The sequence below is a fragment of the Hippoglossus hippoglossus genome, chromosome 22, assembly GCF_009819705.1.
Source record: "Hippoglossus hippoglossus isolate fHipHip1 chromosome 22, fHipHip1.pri, whole genome shotgun sequence".
NCBI lineage: Eukaryota > Metazoa > Chordata > Actinopteri > Pleuronectiformes > Pleuronectidae > Hippoglossus > Hippoglossus hippoglossus.
In genome coordinates this window covers 21552448-21576453 of record NC_047172.1, presented here as the reverse complement: position 1 = coordinate 21576453, position 24006 = coordinate 21552448, and the positions used below count along the sequence as shown (strand labels likewise).

General features: G+C 41.3%; 3 protein-coding genes across 4 annotated transcripts; 1 reads left to right on the top strand and 2 right to left on the bottom strand.

Annotated features, from left to right (window-relative positions):
- Positions 1 to 6409: 6409 nt before the first annotated feature.
- On the bottom strand, positions 6410 to 11686 carry pcare1 (photoreceptor cilium actin regulator 1). Its single transcript, XM_034576506.1, has 2 exons — positions 7823 to 11686; positions 6410 to 7106 (listed from the first exon to the last, which is right to left on the bottom strand). The coding sequence occupies exons 1-2, from the start codon at positions 11191 to 11193 to the stop codon at positions 6983 to 6985; spliced, it is 3495 nt and encodes a 1164-aa protein (XP_034432397.1). The 5' UTR covers positions 11194 to 11686; the 3' UTR covers positions 6410 to 6982.
- A 2431-nt stretch (positions 11687 to 14117) lies between these two features.
- Positions 14118 to 20013, top strand: spdya (speedy/RINGO cell cycle regulator family member A). 2 transcript variants are annotated; one of them, XM_034576509.1, is made up of 8 exons: positions 14118 to 14326; positions 15147 to 15444; positions 15535 to 15593; positions 15686 to 15771; positions 15874 to 16045; positions 16263 to 16620; positions 19439 to 19553; positions 19699 to 20013. In XM_034576509.1, the coding sequence occupies exons 2-7, from the start codon at positions 15195 to 15197 to the stop codon at positions 19498 to 19500; spliced, it is 987 nt and encodes a 328-aa protein (XP_034432400.1). In that variant the 5' UTR covers positions 14118 to 14326; positions 15147 to 15194; the 3' UTR covers positions 19501 to 19553; positions 19699 to 20013. The 2 variants fall into 2 exon arrangements, with proteins under 2 accessions (XP_034432400.1, XP_034432399.1); XM_034576508.1 differs by lacking the exon at positions 14118 to 14326 and having other exon boundaries at positions 16263 to 16624.
- On the bottom strand, positions 19830 to 23889 carry trmt61b (tRNA methyltransferase 61B). Its single transcript, XM_034576507.1, has 8 exons — positions 23707 to 23889; positions 22772 to 23605; positions 22550 to 22652; positions 21801 to 21991; positions 21602 to 21693; positions 20440 to 20648; positions 20260 to 20343; positions 19830 to 20165 (listed from the first exon to the last, which is right to left on the bottom strand). The coding sequence occupies exons 2-8, from the start codon at positions 23534 to 23536 to the stop codon at positions 20131 to 20133; spliced, it is 1479 nt and encodes a 492-aa protein (XP_034432398.1). The 5' UTR covers positions 23537 to 23605; positions 23707 to 23889; the 3' UTR covers positions 19830 to 20130.
- Positions 23890 to 24006: the final 117 nt, after the last annotated feature.

The following is a 24006-nucleotide window of genomic DNA, read 5'->3' as shown; positions in this document are numbered from 1 at the left end:
GAGGGGAACTCACTCAGTAAACATCACGTTAGCTCCATCTCATTAACAGGGAAACAAACCAAAAATAATGAACAACATTACTACATCATTTAACTCGCCATTTACCTCCGATGAAAAAACGTGGCGCATTCCACGTTTTGATTAAGAAGTGTTTGAATATGATGGGAACGGCACTGGGCTGAACTTTGCATACACCAGCCCCAGCGGCCTGGTTTTTTTCCTCAACTGGGAGAAGCTGCCCACGCGTTTGTTTTTCAGATCGATAAAAACCCAAGGTGCCTGTGAGTGTTTTTTACGTCAACTACCTGTCAACACCCCCACAAAGCCACACATTTTTAAGTTGCTCATTTTAGCCTTTCAGTTGTGCTGAATATGGTGATAAATTCTAAATACAAATTTAATAAAAACATCATATTGGCATGTCTATCTTTTTTATCCTGGGTTTTTCTAATTAGCCTTCATTGCATGTGTCTCCGAATTAACATATTCATAACTATGACATTGAGACGTCAAGCAAAGTTTTGTCTTTTGAATATTCCATTCTTTGCTAATGTTACTACTTTGGCATTTTCCACACACTGTGTTGGTCTGAGTGCTTCTCTCCTTCAATTGTTATAATGCTCAACCCAGTACACAGTGATGCCACGCTGAGGTCAGAGATGTCCACTGATTGCTGCGTTCAGGACGAGCACTGGTTCTGTTTAGCTGGAATGTGGAGAACATGACCAATATTACATTTCCCAGGAGGGGACAGAAGTTGTTGTTTCCAAACTGTGACGCTCTCACAGCATGTTTGGTCCCCTCTTCTGAAGCTGTTGACAAGCACTGTACCCTGAAAAATATCAATCACGCTGTGCTGGTCCATTTCAAAGCAACAACACTTAACCCTAACCCCCCTGTAACATTCCAACGATAAATTATATGACTAACACAAACTACCTCTGTCATTGATATATTGATGATATCTGTCATTGGGACTTGACAAAGTCAAGGAATACTTTCAAGAACAGACTACTTGCAACAGCTCTTACTTGAAGGAATTGTTATGGTGCAAACCCAAGGCCTATTTTTTAATGCAATAAGATTGCATACAAAGTCAATGCAATGACACAAAGAGAGGCAGACATTTTCAAGTCACACAGGCAACGCGATAGACACGAAATTTGCGGCATTGCACCCTCTCGAGTTGAAAAATTTGTGTGACACGATGTTGTGAAAGCCAATCAGTCCTGACACTGACCCGAGCTAACGGTTCATCAAACCGACCTCTGATCCGCCACAGATGGTGCTTGAAACAGCAGTCATCAGACGCAGCTCGTGGAGAAGACGGTGTGTGAACCTGTGGATGGTCTTGTGGACCCACACACGATGGCAGATGATAATTGATGGGCAAAAATTATCCTGTGGCCAAACTTGCTCGAGTAACGTGAGGCAAAATTTCCCTTTGCTTTGGGTGTGAACGCAGCATAAGAATGATCTTGACAGCAACAAGTTAATTTCCCTTGCCAATTTTAAGTTGGAACAACTTGACAAAATTAAGTAAATACAATTAAGTGAGGAGTACAACTTAATAAAGTAAACATACCTTAAGACTAACCTACTTACATGTTTACATTAAGTAAGATTAATTCATCAAATTGTACCAGTTGCCACTTGTGGCCCCAGGGACTGCTGTTTGGCTAAAGCCTTGTATTGTCTTATGCATTGCTCAAAAATTACACTCATATTGATTAGCCTTTTCAATATGTGTAATGAAATTAAGCCACAACTTTAGGATTACTGTTCAACTGGTTTGAGCTCATATAGTAACAAATCTTGTTAGTAATGTATTATCATCAAACTTCATTCTTTTCCAAGACAAATCTCCAGCAGTGAAAATCTACCCCAGCTTCACTCTTGTTCAGCTTGTATTTCACTTATTGAATTGTACACCTGCGATCCACCCCAACCTCCTCCAGGTGACATGAATAAATGTAGCACTTCATTTATTTAAAAATTACCTCGCCTCCAAGCAAAATCCAGCCAGAGATTAAGTTTCCTACAAAATAGATTCGCTGTTGTAGTTTAGGCCGAAATGCAATTTCCAGGGCACAGGGTTGTAAAATGGGACCTGATTAAGAACCTGATTGTAAGGCCCAAAGTCTAAAAGACACAGAACACCAAATCTGGGACCAGGCAGAACTCCTTCATGGTTCAAATGAATACACTTCCCATAGAAGCCGTGGCTCTAGAGACGGCAGCGTTGGCTGTCAGATCGGTCGACCTCAGTCAGTCAGTCACCTGTCAGACAGATGCCAGAGAGTCAGGTGGATGGAAGGTAGAAAGAAAAACAGGCCATTCATTAATGAAAATAAATCAGTTTACAGTCTTTGCTTTGCCTGTCATAGGAATAAGATTTGGTTTAAGTTCAGTTCAGTGGCTTTAATATGTCGTCATACATGTACCCATGGCAACACTGAAACCAGTGCCCCCATTCATAAAAAATCCCAGTTTTATCCCTGTTCACAACCCAATAATCTATCCATGTAAACTGGACCAGAGATCACTGGCAGACCAGACTTACATAATCATAAGTAAATGATATAAAGAATGGTTCCAATTCATATTTAATGTTCATGTTAAGCTTATGGAATGTTTAACTACGTTTTTTCTCAGTATCTGCAAATATGTCATATTGACCGCGAATGGAATATTTTAATCTCATAATCTAACGATAACAAAGTGAGATCACATTTGCATTCCACCTGCGTCTGAGCATCCTAACCAGATTTCATGTGGCCACAGAGGGATGATAGAGGTGGATTGTGGGGCGAGACACTCCTCTGGTGGAGAACAGACGTCATTGCAAGCCTGACTGCATGCAGCCTGCTCTTGTTACTAAATGAGTTAACCCGAGGATGGATAATTAATAATCCACAGCCAGATTATTGAAACTCATTTACTGTGGTTGGCTTGATTTATTTCAGGGGAAGAAAACAATTTTCACACTTATGTTCATTTATTATTTAGAGGACAATATATAAAGTAGTAAAAAAAAGTATCTATTATTAATATTCATAAGGATTTTATTGTTGTGTCCCCTCTGCTGTAGTGACCAATCTGTTCTGTTTTTCAAATCGTTTTATTGTGTATTAAATGTTATTATAATTTATATAAATAATACAATAATTATTATAGATATACTCATAGTTTAGTGAGAGTGTTTTAGCCCTTAGATTAATAGGTCGGTTACAATTTTTTATAGATTCGTATGATCTTTATGGAAGAAAACAAGAAAATTATTCAGAAAGGTAAAACTGTCATTAAATGACTTAACATGAAATCCAGTAAAATCATGAGGAAAAGAAAATTGAAGAATGTACATTATGGTCCAGTGCCCCAGGTACAGTATATCTTGATAAATAAATGTTTACTTTTGGCATGAAACACAGTGTATTTGACTCATATACATATTTAAACACAGAGGGTGTTCGTATGTTAAATCACGGAGGGACCTTAAAGAACATTCACTGTATTTTCCAATGAGTTAAAGTGGAGTACATCCTCTACTGTAAGGAGAACAGTTCTACTGACAGTTGTGTGTGTCATACTCAAGTGAGAACACATTTGAGAGCTTTAGTTCCCATGATGGAAACAGTCAATCATCTTTGACCTCAATTATATACAACGGTGACTCTAAAAATTAATATTCATATTCTTTGTTTTCAAATAAAAGTATTTGCATTGGTGCAGAAATCTTGACCCCTGATATTTGAGTTATTAAACAAAATATTTTGTATTTGTTAGTATTAGAAATCTATAACTGGTAGTTCAGTCCGACAACTCACGTTCAAACATTTATTGCAGCAGTAGAACAGGTTTAGTGTTTGGCGTCTAGGCTCCAACTTAATCACTCCCCCATGTGATTACACAGGAATGATGGGAGTGATGAGCCAATACTTGTAACCCCCCCGTCGGAGCCTACAGGTGGATGCTGGGGTGGTGGAGGGGCTGAGGTAACTGGTAGCCATACTGAAGCAGCAGTGCGAGCAAAGGTGATGATGGGAAATTTCTCTCTGGTTAAATAGACCACCTGATAAGGTGGTTGTGTATTATAGATGGTTGTGGAGAGTGAGGTATGTCACATGATGTATGTCACATGATTGGAGCAACGCAGCTCGAGTTGACTGCCTGAATTAGCTCGCCGGCGTCGCTCCATTTGTGGCACATTTGAATTGAATATATATATACAGCACAGTAGGCCACAAGTAAACACATAATGTTACAGCAATATTCAGCGAGAAACCTTCGGCCCTGGTGGTAAACAAGTATTAGCTTATCATGAATTCTTTCAGTCCCTTTGATCCTCACATCAAAGAGTTACCTAGTCATGTTTAGTTTTTGGTGCCAACTTCATTCTATTGATGCATCATTTCATTACTGACTTAAATTGTTTGAAGGAGGCTGATGTTTTATTCAATAAAGGAAAAACACAATCTTTAGTGCAGCTTCATTTCAATGCATGACAGGAAATAACAGGAAATAATTCCACTGTCAGGTTCTTCACAAGGCAAGGTGCACATTATTGTAATCCACTTTCAATTATGTGGTAATAAGCAATGTGTAAAGTGTTGTGAAATGAGTGTCTGCGTTGGGACTGCAGGTTTAAAAGTGTTGATGATATTGTTGATGTGGCAAATCTGTCTCTAGAGAACTCAAGAACTCTGATCTCGACTCCCCTTGACATTTTATAACAACCTATTTTCAGCTCTACAGAGTCATTCATGCCTCAACCACGCACTTGATATTTGAGATGATGATGTTGTCTGTGCAATAAAGGTCTGCACCACAATTACCACTGCCCACTGTAGACTTTTACATCACAGTTATTGCTTTTAGTGCATGCTATTAGATGACACACATACTCGCCTTTTCTCCCTAACAGTGGTGGTGATTTCAATGGCTGCTGTTAAAGGGCACTGCCTTTTGTTTCTTCATGGATTTGTTCTGTTCTGCTCAAGGGCCTTGGCCACAATAAGCTTTCGCTGAACACAGTTGTTATTCGTTGAATTTGCAAATTGGACCAAAGAAACAGGAGTAAATGTTAAGATAAGTTTGAACCCAAAGTTGGCATATATTGCAACATGAGGAATCACATGTAAAAATTTGTTTGTCTGGACAGTACAGCACCACTTTTATTTTTGTTTTCTGTGATATTAGGTCTTTATGTGCATGTGGCTCCATTTGTTTGGGCTCTTGGCGAAAGCATAATTTCCCCAGCACTTAGCTTGTGTGAGTTCTTAGCCTTTTGGATTCCAACAAGTTTTGTTCAAATTTTGATAGAGATCTATAAAACCATCTGTTTCTTATTAGCAAATTAATGTCAGTGGAATTGAACAGAGACATGAGCATATTTCTGATTCTGGACATTTTTAGAATCCAGCAGCTCTGTGATTAATTTCAATATGGATTAAATTGGTAATTGTTTTAGTAGTAGATTTCTCTGACCAGTAGTCGCACTTCAAAATGGCTCAGTTTCCTTGAGATAAGGAAGTGCAGCCAATCGTGACTTTATAGAAGCTGGTACCATAAAATGTTAGATTACTTTTTAATAAAAAGTGGTTTCAATGATTAATTAGATATTAATATTGTTTTTATTTCCTACAGATTGGTTGAAATTACTCCCTTATATTTAGCTTTCATGTTATATGTTGTCTGGTGATTCAATCTATAACACGGCATCATATTTTATACGTTCTTCATGTGTTTAGTTGTTGCTCTTAACTGTAATGGAGTAAAGTTATAAAGCAGCATGAAATGAAAATATTCAAGTACCTCAAATTTTTACTTAAAGGTTCAGCGTGTAGAATTTAGTGGTGACGTTTCATGTTGCAGCTGAACACCCCTCACCTCACCCTCCCCTTGCAAACATGAAAGAGAACCTGTGGTCACCTTCAGTTGTCATAAAAACTCAGAAGGTGTTTAGTTTGTCCAGTTTGGGCTACTGTAAAAAACATGGCGGCCTCTGTAGAGAGGACCTGCTCCCGATGTAAATATTAAGTATTTAAATATAAAGGGCCCATCCTAGGGTAACGAAACAAACATTTTTACAATTTAGATGAAACACAATAATGAAAACATCACTAGGATTATTTTATATTTCATTTCTGCTAATAGATCCTTTTACCTAAATCTTACACACTGAACCTTTTAGTACTAAAGTAAATATACTTTTTACCATTTCACGACTGTGTAAGATAGTAGTTCCAACCACATAGAGTTTGGCTCAATTGCTATTAACAAAACACACAAATTGGTCATGTGAACTAATTGTTAGTGTCTTTTATTAATAAACAAATAGCAAAAAGTAAACGTGAAAAACAGAAAAATAAGAATTGGTTACTTTTACTTTTCTTTAAATTAATGGCAGACAGATATTGTTTTAGATTGCAGCAAATGACAATAGAGAAAATGGCATCTCATTGAAAATAAATAAAAACAATATATTAAAAATCACATGGTATTACATTATTGACAATGACATTATTGCATGAACCATTCACTTCCAAAAAATCCACGAGACAAATCTTGGAAATGGTTTCTGCAAAGGCTGTGTATGTATGAGATGTATTTTACTGGTTTTCCTGAGGCTGGAACCTTTTGACCACTGTGCCACCAAGACTCTAAATAGTATCTGCATTTTGATGATGTAAACACTGATCTGAATGAACTGAAAGCATGAGTGAATGTATTTCTGAAATACATGCTATGCAAAAATAGAATCAAAAGCATATATATGTACCGATACAGTGAAGTTTAAATTAATAAATAAATAACATTGAAACACAATTTAATTATATGTGAAGTGGAGGTGTGCGACCACAACAAGTGGATAGAATTATCTCTCGGTCTATTCTCAGTGGAGTAAACACCATCACCATCACCTTAAATCCTTTGTAAAGCCTGCTAATCCATAATCCCACTGGCCCTTCATTGGCCTCCTTTAGTCTCTGTGAAAGGCCTGACCAACAACACACAGATCCGGGTGTGATGCAGAGCGTGGTGTAGCTCCGAGGTCTGATTGGCTGCCCCATAAGTCAGCGTACCTGATTGGTTCATCGTCCAGCCTATAAGAATGAATACAGAATGTTGTCAACAGCAATTAAGGAAGTAAACCAGGTGGAGTTGTGCCATATATAATCATGAGTGGTACATCACTGTGATTAGCAACGTGAATTCACTCAGTTACTTTATAAAACGGCCACATCAGTGCAAAATCCTGTAAAACTTTCATTCAATGTTGTACTTTATACTGGGAAAAATACTACATTAATGTTGCATTCAAAATTAATGCAGCCTTAAATACAGCAGTGACAAGATAAAGTAGTGGAGTAGTGGCATTCACTACAACTTGAAAACAGGTCATCTTGAATTCCAGCTTGGCCTATGGCAAAAAAAATCATTGATAGATGATGTACTAAAGTAATGTAAAAAGTATTGTCAAATCAGTTAAACTCTTTGAATAAGTTTATTTGGCAACTGCATTTGCTTATTTCACACAGTCATGTCAAAGTTTAATACTTATTAACTTATTGTATTGGGTTCGTACAGTATTTTCGTACTTCTTCCTGAAAACCCCAACATTAATGAGTGAGTAATTGAAAGCTGGACTAAAGTGATTCGCCATTTTTCCTCACAATTAGTACAATATTGTGCATAATAGAGAAAAATCAACAAGAATAGTTTCCACTCGATCTATAATTTTTCAGAAACTTTGTATAAAACTAAGGGACATGGACAAGGATGCTATATTGAAGGATTAATATGAAAACAAAACACTCACCCCTGTGTGCATATTGCTGGCTCACTCCCACAAGTCTCAGCCACAGAGACACCTGGTGATCTTGGTGGTAAACTTAGACTTGGCCTTTGGTCTGAATGACTACGTCTGATGAATGGTCGAGGTCCTTGAACACATACAGGAAACCTTCCACGATTTCCCGAAGGACGTGAGACAAAAGACACCCCGGTAGAGATCCATGCTTGAGGGGGTCGGGGAATGGAGGCTTCAAACAGGGATGGGGACACAGGGCAGAAGACTGAACGAGCATTACTGATCATCCGAGCACTAGATGAGTCTTCACTGCTGTTCTCTCTTGACCATCTTTTTAATTTTGGTGAGGCAGGTGGAGATGGTGCTTTGAAAGGGTACGAGGAGGTTGAGTTTGAGTTTAAGATGTTCTTCCTTGTAACAGGTGGGCTGGGGAGCCTCCTCTGAACTGCTGGCGATGTGGAGAGTTCCCTATTAACTGGGGGGCTAGTTGAAGTTGGTGGAGTAGGTTGCCTTTTACAGTTATGGGGACTAGGAAACCTTCGATATAAGCTGTTTGGCGTAGAAGGTGTGGATGGTAACATTCGACTCCTAGACTTAGTTGGGGTGGAAGGTGGTTGGCTATTGACTACTGAAGAGGGAGGCAATGTGGACACTGTAGTGTTGGGTCCAGGCACGGATAGGTTGCCAGCATCTTGAAAGTCTACTAATCCTTCTTGACTGGAAGGTGGATTGTTTTCTAGATAACTTGTTGATGATCTCTCTATCTGAGAGTTTGAAGAGTGTCTTAGGGGTATAATCTTTCTTGCTTGATGGTGAAAAGCATCATTTTCTTTTCCTGGGTCTGCCTCCAGTTGGGCAACTTGTTTGCTAAAGTTTGATGGAGTAGACGTGTCCTGTTGGTCTGCTCTAGCATGAGAAACAACCTTTGAAGCTTGTGGCAAGCCTCCTTTGCTTGGCAGCACTGTCACTGACTGAACTGAGGCCCTTAATTTTTGTGATACAACAGTCCTTTTTAACAGAGGCGACTTGCCAACTTTTGTTGCCCCATCATCTGCTTTACCAGTTGTAAGATTCTTGGCACCCTCAAAGGAATTGTCCATTAATACTTCCAGTGGAGGCGGGGGAAGACTATCCAGATCTAAATCATCAGTTTTCTCAGATGAGATGTATTCATGCCTACATCTAGCTAACCCAGCACTTAGCACGGCTTCCATATTTCCTAAACCAGGTAACACAGGAACACCACACTTTCGTACTCCTACGAGAGGCCCTAGAACTTTAGGACTATCAAGTTCCTCTATTCCTTGAGTAAAGGTATCAATCAGTTTTTTGACTGAATTCCTGCCTCTGTGAAGTCCTGATGATGGCCGTGGTGATGAAGGAGGGCTAGGGGGTGGGGTGGCTTTTATGGGACCCTTGTGTAGTTTTTTGTTCTTTTGTATATTGTCTTCCACAACACTGGTTCCTGACGTTTTTTTATTGTTGCTCCTTATTAAGTCCACTTTGCCTTTAAGTGGTTGGGTATTGCTGTTCTTTTCTAAGGATTGCAGTTTGCGATTTATTGCTGGCGACTGTGCTGGTGAGCTTCCTTGATTTTGCTTAGATGGAGCTGTCCTTGCGTTTACTCCTGTTTTGCTTTTACTCATCCTCTGCAACCTCTGGTTTAAATCCTTCTGAGTCCTTTCTAGTTCGAGCAGAGTAGGATCTTCACCTTTGCTCCGTAGGGATTCTGCTGACCGGGAACGTTGCTGTCTAGGCACTGTGGTCTTTTTTACTAATGCCTTCCGAACAGGTGCTGCTGATTGAGGCCTCCTTGGAGATCGTTCCTCCTCATCTGTCCAATGGCGTCTACTGGTTTTGGGACTGCCTGCTACCTTTGATTTGGCACCAGCATTCTGTGATGGGACAAACTGTATCCTACCACTTATAGCATTTTTCATTTTGAGAGTCATTTCTACATTTTGAGGATTCTCTATGCGCTTTGGGAGTAGGCGACGGGGGTGCTGTTCTGGTTCTACCGGTGAAGAATTTGATCGCGTTCTAAACCTTACATGAACTACTCCCATGCCTTTCTCCACTTCCTCGTCATCATCATTTTCATCTTCCTCCCCATCATCTAAAGAGACTGATCCTAGTAATGAATCTCTTCGGTCATTAGCCATTATGGTGCATGTAGAATCGAGTGAGTTGAGTGAGGTGAGGGAAACACTTGGACTTATTTGACTTAGACACTTTTGCCTTGACACTCCTTGTGTAATGTTAATGTAGGTGTGTCCGATAAGACTAACAGGTGTAGTTCTATTTGTTCCAGTGGACTCACAACTCTCTCGTCTATGGCGTCGATCAGATCCAGCAAGCGATTCACTCTCAGCCCCAATGCCACTGTCCTCACTCAGCAGAGCAGAGTCCTCTGGCCCAGGCTTGCGCAGAGAGGCCATTTCAATACGAGATAAGAGTTGCATTAGCCTAGTCTCTACTGTACGTTTGACTTTCAGTTTCTCCTCTAAAAGCTCTGAAACTGAGGCAAAGTACTCCACTGCCTCCTCCAAAGCAGAATCCCCGATTCCACCAACAGTCTGGCTCACATTTCGCATTCTCTGTGTGGTGTACTGAAGCAGCTGCTGCAACAAATCCGGTGGGGGCTCACTATTAGCAGAGCCAGACTTCAGAGGTGGAGAAGATGAAAGATTTTTCATTTGACTTGTCCAAGCAAGATGTTGTCCATTTTCTTTTAAAACTTTTTCTCCCTCATCTGCTACCTCTTCCAGGCCCTGAATTATTTCCTCGTAGCGTAGGGCCATAAAAGCAACCATAGGCTGCACAGAAACCTGAGTTTGGGTTGCTTGTTCCAAAAGTCCAAGCAGAACATCATACTTGTTTATACTTGGATTTAAAAAGGCATAAGCAGCTTGGTGAGCTTTTACCAGAGGTTCTGGGAAGTCCACTTTATTCTCTGCAGGTAGCTTGTCTTTGTCTTTCTTTTTAAGAACTTTCCCACCCCTGTTTTTCTTTGGTTTTCTGCCAGTCTTTTTCTCGATTACATCCTGCGTGTCATTGTTTTTCTCTTTTCTGTGGGACACAGTGTTGTTGTCCATTCCTTGACTCCCCAGTTTATCCATGTTTACTGCCTCTGGTGCAAAGTCAGTAACAGATCTCTTTTTTTGTGGTGTCATATGTGCCTCCTTCTGAAATACCTGGGTCTGTCCAGTTGTCTTCCACTCCTTTGTATCCACATCTGTAGGTATAGCTGAATTTCGAAGATTTCCGTCTTCAAGCAGGGACTGTCTGGGGCTTTCTTGAGGTGCAGCCAGCAGCATTCTGCTCCTCCTCAGGGAACCCAGAGTCCCAAAATTGTTACCTTTGGATGGTGAGCAGCCCATTTTAAAAGTTTTTTAATAGAAGCAGATTTGTACGTCCTCTTGGAGACTCCAGCACTGCACAGCCGACAGTGTGGTAAATGATGGAAAGAATAGTCACAGTCCTTAGCCACCTGCTGTATCTGTCAGTTTCAGGTGACTGAGGTTGTTGAATCTGACAAGAGCCCTTTCCAGGAGAAAGCTGACAAAACAAAATGTTGATAAATCCATTTTACAAATCCCTTCCAGCAGTCGTAGATAGGCAAAATATATTCCCATATAAGTGGTTATGTTTATAAAAACAAATCCTTGTTGCGTGCTCTGAACCATCCCTCTGTATCTTGCAAAGAACAAGCAGCTGAGAGGATTAGTGGGGCTTTCAGTGAACTCCTCAGTGTGCACACATGTCATGTTAAAGCATACAGAACTCACCTACTTGTAAGTCTGTAAGCTCATTTGTGTAATGAGGGCTGGCCTGAGGTGGCTTTTTATAGCCGACAAAACAATATCCTCCCATGTAGAACTTGTATCAACCCCATGATAATAAATGTGAAAGTCTATCAATTGTGCTACAAAACATGCATTTATAGTTGTGTTCTATCATCATCTTTATGATATGGAAACAACATTATGTAACTATAAATTTGTTAATGGACACAGGTGGTTACATTGGCCATATTACCCAAAATGCCTAAATTGCTGTCATTCAGTTATATTTGGAGATTACGTGATTGTCTTTTCAATTCTAAATATAGCATCAGATCATTGGAGCAGTGAGGCTTTTAAAATAACACAAACTACTGCCTCTGGGTGTGCGGACAACAACTGAAATAGAAAACGAAAAAAGACGATAGTAATCTTTGTTGTTGGGACTTTCTTTTTAATTCTCTAAAGAAAATGACAAAAGATGAAATCAAATGACCAGGATCAAATCAAACTGTATTGGGATTGACTTATTTACATTTTATATATTAATTTGTGACACTGTCACATCACTAGCCTACATCCAGGGCCATCTCTCTAATTTTGTGCTTCAGACAAAATTTCTGCTGGCATCCTGAGGGGGCTGACTTTTTTTTTTCATTCTAAACTTTTACAACATTTACAATAATTTAACAGTATGTATTTCAAATATTACTTGAATCACCATCTGCTCTGTGTCCTGCTATCAACACAATATGTCACTTGTACATGCACAATATTCCTTATTATGTATTATCTTAGGTATGACGTAGAATAGAACCTGATTATTCATACCAGGTTTTTCATTTGTGTACTGGGGAGCAGGTGTTACTTTCGACTTTCTACAACTTTGCATACACATTTTAGGCTTCCACCAAGAGAAGGGAGGTTGTGTGAATCTTTTGTAGCAGGAGGGTCAGGACAGGCTTCATAGAGACTCATTAACCTCAGCATTAATAAAATGTCATAGTCACAGCAACACTGTAGAGGTTTGTTCAGCCTCTAAATATCAAGGAAACCAATGCAAAACAATCCTTCTTCGTTCGCTGATGCTGGTGAGCAACTGAAACTGAAACTAACCCCTGTTTTCAGACATTTTGTGGCTCAGCAGTTCACTCCCTCTCAGAGGTTTCAGGGTTTTAATGCACAGTGGGTACATTTAAACAGTTGTCATTCCAGGAGCAAACATCTGGTTGAGAGACTACCTAAGACAAGGTAGGAAGCCATCAGTGACCTTACTTTTAGGGTAGCCTATAATTGTTTATCATTATGCGCTTTCTTTTATAAACCTCCCAAGTCATCGAGTGCATGACTTCAATTGTTAAGTATCTTGATAACTTATATGTACATTAAATGTGGTGTCAGAAAGTGGAAAAGCAGCAGGTCAGTGTGTCCCAGCAGTGTGTTCTTCTACAGCAGGGGTCAATCCAAATTCAGTCAACAACTGCAAGAATATTGCAATAATAGTTTAACTATATTTATTGTGAGTGTTCACATTGAATGAGTATTCTCATAAAGAATAAATGTCTAATGCCAAGTAAAAAATAAAAAATACATGACAAAAAGACTTTTAAATAAATGTTCTTTAATGTATTTTATACGTGTAAATTAAGCTTACCTTTTGGTTTTCACTCACAATCTCAACAAACTGTTAATTGCTAATATCTCTGTAGCCTGCTCTCAGTATCAGGTGTAAAGTGCAGTGTGAGCTGTAGTTTTTCAACAATGTCGCACAATGGAAGTCAGTGATAGACTTTTAAAAGTAGATCAGAGGCAATTAAAAAACCTCCCTTTTCATTTAGGCCCCTCCAGCTAGTGGTGCCCCTAGATGGCCTATTTTAAACTAAGTTTTGATTGTATTCTCATAGATTATGACCTTTCGCATCAAATTATTACTTTATTCTCATAATATTATTACTTTTTCCCCAATAAATTACAACTCTTCTCCAATAATTATATTATCACTCTATTCTCGACACGAGAATAAAATTATATTACAAGAAAAAAGTTAGCATTAAATATTAATTTTAAAATAATGAAGTCATCATATTATGAGAAAAAACTCATAATTTTTAACTCATTTTAGAGGGGGTATATTCATATTCTAACTGTACTCTTGTAATATACGACTTTATTTTCAAATCCCCTTTAAGTGGCTCTGATACTTTGTCTATAATACTCTCTATATAATACTGTCTATAATACTCTTTATACAATACTGTCTATAATACTCAATATTCAATCCTCCGTATATAACACTATCCATATAATACTCTACATATAAACTCTGTCTATAATACTCTATAGTAGATGAACCATTAAACTGTTAACACAGAGAGAAACTCAATGCACGAGAGGGGCGCAAGAAGCGTGCGCGTCCCCGCGTGCAGGTGTGCGAATGGCGCGCGAATGGCGCGGATCCAGGAGCGCGTCCTCGAGGCAGCGTCTCCTCCTGTGGTCTGAGGTGCGAGTCCGAGTCCGTGGAGCTCATCGGTCCGTGGAGGTGATGGATGGTTTCTTTACTCTCGTTAACACATGTGAACGATGGTGTTTCTGCTCGCTGTTGTCCCGGACATGTTTTCCTCAGCTTCTTCTAACAGTGTCTGCTGTTAGTTAACTCTCCAGTCACTCAGGTTTAGTTGCTGGTTTCTTTCTCTGCTTCGTTCCACTGGAGTTTGAAACGAGCCCCGCGGAGGTGAGGACGTGTTTGAGGTCTGTCTCGAAGTAAACCTTCGCTTCTCCCGCAGCTAATGTCCTCACTTTACTTTATATTACACTTAACTTCCTGGTTGAGTATTGAGTCCTAGATCGCACACAGCGTTCGCACTGCGATGAGGTAAAGTCCGAGTTAGCGTCTTCGAGCTGGGCAGCAGCTAGCTGTTTAGCCTGCTAGCTTAGTGTCTGCTCGTCATGGTGAGCTCAGGCTAAACAGACTGAAGTCGAACGACAGAACAGCTCGTATCTCCACCAAGGTCCCACAGTCCCCCTGAATCCAAACAAGCTGCTCCACATCTCACACGATCAGAGATGTCAGTCCACTCAGTGTGTCCTCATCAAGATCCATGAATTACTCCCTGGGGAAACTGCCATAATCCAACATCTATGAAAACCTGTATGTTTTTTTTCCTATATCTTTATTCTAGTGCGTGGTCTTTCAGTTTCACCTCGGGATTGTGTAATGCTTTCACTCAAATATAACCTGCTTGTGCTCCAGCTTCAGCAATTTCATTTGTCATCACCGTCACCTTCACGTCCCCCAAGATGCAATGGGTCCATTTCCTGACCCATACTGTATCCCTCCACCAAGTTTCCTGGAAATCAGTTGTTTTTGTGTTGTCTTGCTTAAAAACTAACGAGCACACAAACAGACGGGGACGAAAACATAACCTTGATGGACGTAACTGTACTTTGTGTTATGCTACACAACTAATATGAGGGACCTGTGGGGTTTTTCATCTAAGCCCTTCATGTTGTTTGCTCATTTGTCATCGACCTCTCCTCTCATCCCCTCTCAGAACAGACCTCACCCCTCCTCTTCCTCCGCTGCTCTACACTGCAGTGCAATGAAGCACACACACAGGTGTTGCCAGACCCCTCCCTCAGTAACCGTCCGGGTCAAACCCAACAGCGCTCACACTCTCCAAATCAGGAGAGGTCTTCGGTTGAAAAGAGCCAACGGCCAAGACGCCCAGGGCCCCTCCGGGAAGAGCACGCCGAGCCGGCTGCAGGATGGGACGCGTAAGGCCAGAGTCAACTTGGCTCCAGCTATTGTCGTCCAGCGTCAGGAAATGGCGTCATACTTCAGACTTTTTGGTAAATAGTGATTAGATAAATGACATCTTTAAAGTCCAAGTGATTAATCGTACTTTAAAAAGCTGATTTTAAAAATGAATCTGTTTACAGACGATGACCTCATTCAAGACTTCCTGTGGACGGACTGCTGCCGCAAACTGACAGACAAGGCAGGAGCAGTTATTTGGCTTCAAATTCTTTCCGAAGCTATACGTTGCTCACTGTGTACTGACTCCCAATCTGTCTCTCTCCAATTCATCAGTACCTTCTAGCCATGACCTTTGTGTACTTCAAAAGGGCCCGCTTCACTATTGCCGAGTACACCAGGAAGAACTTTTTCATCGCACTGTAAGTTTTGGAGGATAAGCAAACGCTTTGCGCCGCTTATTTTGACCCCTCATGGCTGATTTGCTGGCAGGAATGAAACCAGCTCATTTGCTCCATCTCTAGGTATCTTGCCAACACCATGGAGGAGGACGAGGAAGAGGGCAAGTACGAGATTTTTCCATGGGCGCTGGGCAAGAGCTGGAGGATGCAGTTTCCCCGCTTCCTCAAGCAGCGAGACAAGCTGTGGGTTCGCATCGAGTACAGAGCGGCTGTCAGCAGGCGCTGCTGCGAAGAGGTGCACACAAGTGAAATTGCCCGAGGAGACTGATAAATGGTGTTTCCCGGTGAATTCTTTTTAAGGGTCTTGTTTTTGCTGGACAGGGCAATATTTATTTCTTTGGGTTAATGCCAGATATTTGATCTATGTTGTGTTTTTTGCAGGGGTATTTTTGTTTCTGAATTCATATATTTCTTTGTCTGCGTCTCTCTCTCTCTCTCTCTTACCTTGTTAGGTGATGGCCATTGTGCCCGCTCACTTTGTGTGGCAGCGGGAGCGATCAGAGCACCACAGCGGAGCCCAGCGACAGTACAGTGACAGAGTCAACATCAGTATCCCCCGTGGACCCTTCGCCTCCCCAGTCACCTGTGTCCTCTGTCACCACAGCACCAGGTTAGACCAGGACCTGGGCTCCTCCCATCCCAACGGAGGATCTCCTGCACAGAGCCCCGACGCCACCTATCCAGACCCGTTCACGGCCTTGCTGACTTTGGAGACCACCCCGCTCAGGGCTGCAGCCTCTGGCAGGAAGGCGGCAGAGACTAAAAGCCACGTCCAGCCTTCCTCCTGCTGCTGTGCTGAGGGGGTTCCTAGTAGGTATCACTAATCCAGATGTGCTTCTCCTCCAACCTCTAAAATCAGGACATAGTCGCACACTGACGAAGCCCTGATTGTGACCTCAGTACTATGTAGGTTATTCCATTATTCAGTCACATAGCAAACCCTATATCCTGGAAAAGCTAGGAAGAGCAGGCTATGTAACTGATACATCCTACCATGATTAGTCAAACAATTTTAATTCAATAAAAGTATTTATACAGTATTTGTACATTATGTATGAGATATTGAAATAGGCATATACATAATACGATAAATAAATTACCAACATTAAACCTTTTAAGGTAAAAGGCCTAAGATTATTTTCTTTTCCTGTTACTTGGCAGAGGCTGACCCAGTCTGAAACATCGTATTCAAATATTGTTTTTTCACCAGGCAAACAGATATATTTCATACAGTTCGATAAAAGTTGGATCTCTGGGATCACAAAAATACCTTTTAAAGATAGAGCCCACTGCTGGTCAATGGGACAAAAATACCATTTAGATTCAGGAAGCTCTTTGGAAGTACCTTAAAGTGGAAATAATGATTAAAAAGTATCTCCCCCCAGCTCAAACTGTGGAAAGTTAAAAGGCTCCAGAACCTGCAGGAGCCATAAACTACACCTTTCTCTTACGTTTTAATGGAGCAGCTGAATGTTGTTTGCCACACACTTTCACAGAGTAGACGAGGTTGAATAACTAAAGCAAAATAATAAAATGACAGAATGACACTCAGAGTTGATGATGCACATCTTCATGAAATCGTCACCACTGGCTTTCAGGTTTTAATATGAGTTTAAGGGAGCATCTGTCTCCAGCAGCCTTATTATCAATCAGGCTTTACTGTCTGAAACTTACTTGCCCCCAGTAACTTTAGACTATTAACTGCACATTAAGCTTTGTTTTTTTCACAACATGCAATTCCAACCATTACACAGTTTTTGTTCTTTAAACTTGTAGCTGCTGCTAAAGAGACATTTCTATGGAAATCATTTTTTTTTTTTATTTGGAAATGGAGCCCTGGACGAGAACGAGTGGAAACATTTCCACCTCCTATTTCAGGGAGTCTGTGTGTGTCGATGTGATTCAGGTGGATTACACCTGTGACGAATTTCACAGAGCAGGATTAGGAATTCAAACTGAAAAGATTGTGCTATATCCCGGCGAGACAGACTTCCAATTCGCAGAGCATCAGTGTTATGTTTGGGGATAGGATTTATTCCAGCATATTAATGACCCCCTATAATTCGGATTTGGAGCATTTTCCATGTTTCTTTTCAAAGGTATCTTGTTACCAGTGTCTGCTTAGGGAGACTCCTCACTGGAATACATTTGTGTGCCCAGTATAAACCCTGAAATGGAGTCTCTTTGCCAGGCTGCTGCTGCTGCTGCTCTCTTCTTCTGGTAATATTTGGACATTTAACAATTTCTTTTAGTGTTTTTTTAGACTGGCACCATACATTTACTAAGGACCACCTGTACACCCGCCTATTCATGCAATTATCCAGTCAGACAATCATATGGCAACAGTGTAGTGCATGAAATCATACAGATACAGTTCAGGAGTTTAGTTAATGTCCACATTTAACATCAGAATGGACCCAAACTGCCTCGTGTCAATAGTTCAGACTGGTGGTGGTTGGGTAATGGTGTGCGATGTGGATGTGGCCCCTTTAATACCAATCAATCATGGTGTAAATGCCGTGGTTCATCTGAGTGTTGCTGCTGATCATGTGCATCCCTTTATGGCCAGTTTACCATCTTCTAATGGCTAATTCCACCATGATAATCCATCATGTCTGAAACTGGTTTCATCACCATGTCAATGGGCTCAGCAGCACCCAACACAAAGTGGCATCAGGCACCAAGCAGATTTTGCTAGTTCTTTGCTAGTTTTAGATGAACGCACTTCAACACAGTGTGTGTCGTTCTTAAACTGAGGTGTGGTCAGGTGCATAGTTATCTTGAGGGAGTGCAAAGCGATTGCATCATTAGCCTGATCTGAAGTCAGTGGTGCAGTGTTTCACTGTTATTTTAAGGGCACCTTATTGTGATGATAAAATGCACCTACATAGACCGATGCACAATGCATTTACACACACTCAACACACTGATGTCACACACACACTGATGGTTCTGCTCGTGTGCTTTCACTTTGCACATGAACAGATCTGTTTACTCTGCAGAGAAGTGTGTGTCTGTCTTACTACCTTTCTAATCCACCATTATTATATCAGTTAGCCAAGGTGCAAGCATGTTTGGGGCTCTGATTTGGTTTATTGCCCTTTTCACCCTAAACACACCCATGGGTAACTTAACTTACACCCTAAATGTGTTTACACCATGCACTTAAGACCAAAGGCTTGACAGCATGGATACTTGACCCAAGCAAGACATGTCCCAACGGGCTGAGCTGGGTTCGGAACAAAACTTTGAAATTATATTTGGGTTCGGGTCTGTCATTTTGGCTGCCCTGTTTGTTTACACTGCACACGTCTGTAATCAGGATAACGGGCAATAACCAGTCAGGGACGATGTGTTACAGAGGCGTTGGTATTAAATAAAATGGATCCCTCTAGGTTCAGTGAAATTCAGTATTGTCACCAGATGTGAATCCAGTGACTCAAACACATTTAGGGTGTCGCTGAACAGGAGATTTGTAGCATAAATGTGAAGCTGACAACTGCAGCAGTGACGTGATAGTCATGTCAACATGGAGCTGAATCTCAAACGACTTGTTGAGTCCATGCCACAAAGAACTGAGGCTGCGTGGTGTTCCTAACTACATGCGTCTGTCTTCCCTCTCCGTCAGGGGATGAGTCTTCCTGTGGATCTACTCTCGACACCTCTATGAACTGGATCAGTGAGGAGTAGAGCGTCGCCCCCGCCGCAGTTTTACTACGTCCCTCTTTATACCAACAAAGAAGTTGGGTGAATTATCTTCACTCCTCTTTAAGACTTAAGTAAAGGCCTGAATCACAAGTGTAACTTACCAGTTTGTGCTGAGTTCATCACAACTGCTCAGTACAAAGTTGACAGTTCAAGTAATAATAAGAGCCAGTGTAATTCCAGTCGTCATATTCTGCATAACTTGCAGTCAGATTAATGTAATACGCCAAAGAGTATTATTGTAAAGGTTTGTTTAACCTGCACTGAGTTTCTGCTATTTATTTATATTTATATACATATATATTTATTTGTTATTTATTTACCAAAGCACTTTTTTGGACAACCAGATGGAGGGGGGCTTTTGAATGAATTTAAGTTTCGCCACACAATGTCGCTCACTGTACTGGAATTCTGTTGGGTGTGTGTTTGTGATGTTTGTGTTTCGCTTAAATGATACAACACTGTCTGTTGAGTTTTCAATAAAAGGTTGAACTGGAATGAGTCTTTTTGAGATTTGTTACTAACACATACACTGATGTCGCAACATTTGTTTTATTTTACAGATTATTTACAGTAGGGATAGAATATTAAATCATTCTCATCCAGGACTCCCAGCTACTGACCACACTTCCTCAGTTTCACCAGGAACGCTGAAAATAGAAAAGTAGACAATGACCATTTATGTGTGTCATCATCATTTATAACTCTTTACATTGGGACTGTGGAAGTGTAATAACATCTGACCTGTGTGGCTTAATTGTACAGGGTGAGGTCTGGCGATGTAAGGAACACTCCCGAAGGCTGGACGTCCACCTGTGGTCAACTCTTCTGTAACATCAGTTAAATGTCCAATTTAGGAAATGTTAAAAAACATCAGGGTCCACATCAAACAACTACACGTCTGCTGTGTTTTCTTAAAGTCACCTTTGTCAGTTTCATCTGTCGTCTCCTCGTCCTCCTCCTCACTGGGCTCTTCATCCAGGGGAGGAGGTTTCCTGGTGCAGAACTGGCCGTTTTTCTGCAGGGCCGGGGCCACCAGCCAGTGTCGCACTGGAACCTCCATGATGTGTTCACACAGCAAAGGGAGGTGCATACAGCGGAGGCCCTCCAGCAGGTCAATAACCTGTGTTATACTGGGTTATAGGTGGAGAGTCAGGAAACAGGTAAATGTTCTTCTGTTCCTGCAGATGTGAGACAATTAGCAACAAAAATGAACAACTATAATGTGTTGATTTGGCTTTAATTTTAAACAGGAAGCAAAGAAATGTATATTAATAATAAAACACACTTACACCTGTGCTACTAGACACTTGTAGAAAGTTATACTGTTTAAATCTGTTTCAAACTAAACTATGTTTATATCTGTACGGACTGAATATGTATTAAGATTATATGGGAATGGTTTGAAGAGGACATTCAACTTAAATTGAAAAGTGGGAGACTCCTTTGGTTATTTCTTTTAAAAAGAAATCAATGCGATCACTCTTATGAACCTGGGCCTAGATTCCACATTCTTTAAAAGAGCAAAGCACAGAGGACATATAATATTGGATCAATAGAATCGCATAATGTGACGTCCATGTACTTTACTTTCTTGTTCATGTTTCTACTCTGACAGCTACAGTTCAAATCTACCTATAAAATAAGGTGGATTTTTACTGTTCATTTTCCAAAAGTAGAGCAGATAAAATTAGCTTCACAATGTACATTAGGATTTTTTTGTTTGCCTTTTTAAAAGTCTGTACTTTCACATGTCATGGAGTATGATGAGTGTGGCACTGCTACTTTTAACCCAATCATATTAAAACTTCTTCAATCACTGGTAACTAGAGAAAATAATATAAACAACAGTTAACCATAAAAACACACTGAAGAATCACTCTGTACACAAGTACATGATGTGTGGTATCAATCTACTCTGCTAACTCACAGGAGGAAAGATATTAAGTGTATTTCTTAAGATATTAAACGGTTTCTTAAAGGAACTTTGTATAAACTACATCGCGCAAGACGTGACTGCCTCGTGCCTTCCACCTTTTTTAGGCTCTATTCTTAGACCTGAAGAAAGACATGATGAGATACACACTTGGCGAGGTAGATGGCACATACAGCTCCAGGGTACAGATGTGGAATCACAGTGGGTAAAACCAGGTGAGGGTTCATCAGGTCCAGAGCCACCTGCAACAGACATAATCCATCAGCTGAGTGAGCCGGTGTCATTTAATGTAAATCCCACAGTTCATGCAATGCTCTATAGTTGATTACAATACTGTAAACATTCTGACCCCATGGAATGCCTGACCAGCGAGCAGCGAGGAGGCCGTGCAGAGGTCAGCGGTGTGAAACCGGACGTTGTCGGGCCACTCCTCCCCCCGACGCAGGCTCCATGACGTCCTCCAGCGTTTGTAGTTTGTTACGGCTCTCTTATGGTGGTCCTCCCTGACCTCCACACTCAGCACGCTGCCCTTAGACCCAACTGGGGAAAACGGGAGCAAACTGTGATCAAATCCATTCTGCACACTCCACACAGACATAGAATATGCTCCACATCCAGCAGCTTGACTGACAGAACTATGATAACCTTTTACTGGATGTTAGTCAGCAGGAAACCAGAACTAGAGATAATGGGACATTTCACCTCAACCACTTGCCTTCATCACATATACTAAGTGATAAATTGTAATAAAAAAAAACCTGCTTTTGAATAGAGCACGAAAATGATTTTAATAGTTTGTACTGAGGATTCTTTCTTCAATACAGGCACCTTGAAAAGCCTGAGAATAAGAACAATATTTTGACATTTATCGTGATAATCACCGATATAATATCAGTACACTATTTTTGGCCGCATCTCCCAGCCCTAACGTTACTTGTTTTTTAAAAATAATTCCTTTAATCCAACACAAGTTTCTCTTTCAGGAAACAGCAAAAACATCCTGGAAACATGAAACTTTCACTGTCATGCGTCAACCTCTTAAGGCGCTTCCACTTTAATGGTGGACAGACAAAAACAGATGGTTTAGCGAACACAGACCTGCTCTGGACAGAAACAGAGACATGGCCCCGGATCCAGAGCCTGACTCCAGCACACTGTCTCCCTCTGTGACGTCCATCATCAGCAGCATGGTGGATGCGTCCTGGTGGAAACAAGAAAGTTCAAATATTCCAGTGTCTTTGAGAGGAGCATTTTATTCGTGCAAACCCTGAAAACACAGAGAAAATGGGACGTGCATTTTGAGAAAGACGACAAAAATACCTTTGGGTAGGCGATGGCAGGCCCCCTCCTCATATACAGCACATAATCCTCCAGGCTGGCACGCCGAATGAGGAAGGGAACGCCCAGGCTCGACTTCAGGAACAGACCCGCAGGCTGCCCGACCATGTCATCGTGCGGGATAAACCCCCAGCTGCTGTGCAGGCGAGTCCCAGTCTGAAGAGTGAACATCTTCCTGAACTCCACCCACCCTTTCTTGTAATACTCAGCGACGAGCAGCTCCCCAGACACAAGCATCTTCTCCCCTGGGAGAGAGGCTGGCGTGCACCTCTCTGAAGGGTTTGGTTCTGCAGCGGCACCAGATGCATGATGGTCATCTGATCCATCCTCTCTAGGTGCCGTCTCAGGATGTCCACTCTGCTCTTGTGGGCGGTGTGTGAGTGACGCCGGTGTGTTGGGGTTGTCCTCAGCTCCCTCCTGGTTCTGCTCTCTGAGCTGCGTCACCTCCGGGCTCAGAGCATCCTGAGGCAGCAGGCTGCTGATCCTCTCCAGAGGGGACAGGGGTCTCCTCCTGCCCAGCAGCGCTTGTCTGGGTGTCGGCTTGGTGCTCGGGCCTGAAGGGTCTGAGTCCTCGCTCCCCTTATCGTTATGTTTCACAGAACCAGTTAAAAAAGTTCTAATCCCACTTCTACTTTTAGTGAGTTTAACCAGTGAGTCCCTGTGTGTGACAAGTCTCTGACTGCCTGTGCAAACTCTCACCAGTCTGTGCACAAACAGAAATCCAGCACTGGGCATGTGTAGAGTCATAACTCCGGATTATAACAGAATGTATAACAGTAAAGGAAATGTCCTGAGATCCCGTTCAGAGAAATAAACCTAGAAAGCAGCTGTCGTTATAATAATCGAGATATATTCCACATTAATAATGATTCTGATTCTGATTCTGATAAACAGCTCCACTAAATACAAGAGCTTACCATGAAGAAAGTTCACCGACTCCTCTCACAGTGTGGTCGTGCACCTCTCATGGGTCTGCAGCTCAGCTGAACCCGGCAGCTTGCACAGACCACAGACTGTGTGGTACAGGCAGAAGGTCACCATGCTGGAAAACACACGCGATCCACGTCATCACTGAGCGACAGCTGTAGTGCATTGAGTCTACCAGCAGAGGGAGGTATTACAACTATGTTATACACAATGGATTAAATAGATTATATCGCCTGTATAAAATATCAATATATATATGTGTTTGCATGCAGAATATATCAATATAATTC

What these genes read in the sequence shown, in the direction of transcription:
- trmt61b (XM_034576507.1), bottom strand. Translation starts at nt 23,536, where the DNA reads ATGACTCTACACATGCCCAGTGCTGGATTTCTGTTTGTGCACAGACTG. An exon ending in CTGGTCAGGCATTCCATGGG is followed by an intron (nt 21,694 to 21,800) that starts GTCAGAATGTTT and finishes TGTCTGTTGCAG; the next exon opens with GTGGCTCTGGACCTGATGAA. An exon ending in GACAGATGAAACTGACAAAG is followed by an intron (nt 20,344 to 20,439) that starts GTGACTTTAAGA and finishes CTGATGTTACAG; the next exon opens with AAGAGTTGACCACAGGTGGA.
- pcare1 (XM_034576506.1), bottom strand. Translation starts at nt 11,193, where the DNA reads ATGGGCTGCTCACCATCCAAAGGTAACAATTTTGGGACTCTGGGTTCC. An exon ending in CCAGCAATATGCACACAGGG is followed by an intron (nt 7,107 to 7,822) that starts GTGAGTGTTTTG and finishes TCATTCTTATAG; the next exon opens with GCTGGACGATGAACCAATCA.
- spdya (XM_034576509.1), top strand. Translation starts at nt 15,195, where the DNA reads ATGAAGCACACACACAGGTGTTGCCAGACCCCTCCCTCAGTAACCGTC. An exon ending in AAGAACTTTTTCATCGCACT is followed by an intron (nt 15,772 to 15,873) that starts GTAAGTTTTGGA and finishes CTCCATCTCTAG; the next exon opens with GTATCTTGCCAACACCATGG. An exon ending in CTGTGCTGAGGGGGTTCCTA is followed by an intron (nt 16,621 to 19,438) that starts GTAGGTATCACT and finishes CCTCTCCGTCAG; the next exon opens with GGGATGAGTCTTCCTGTGGA.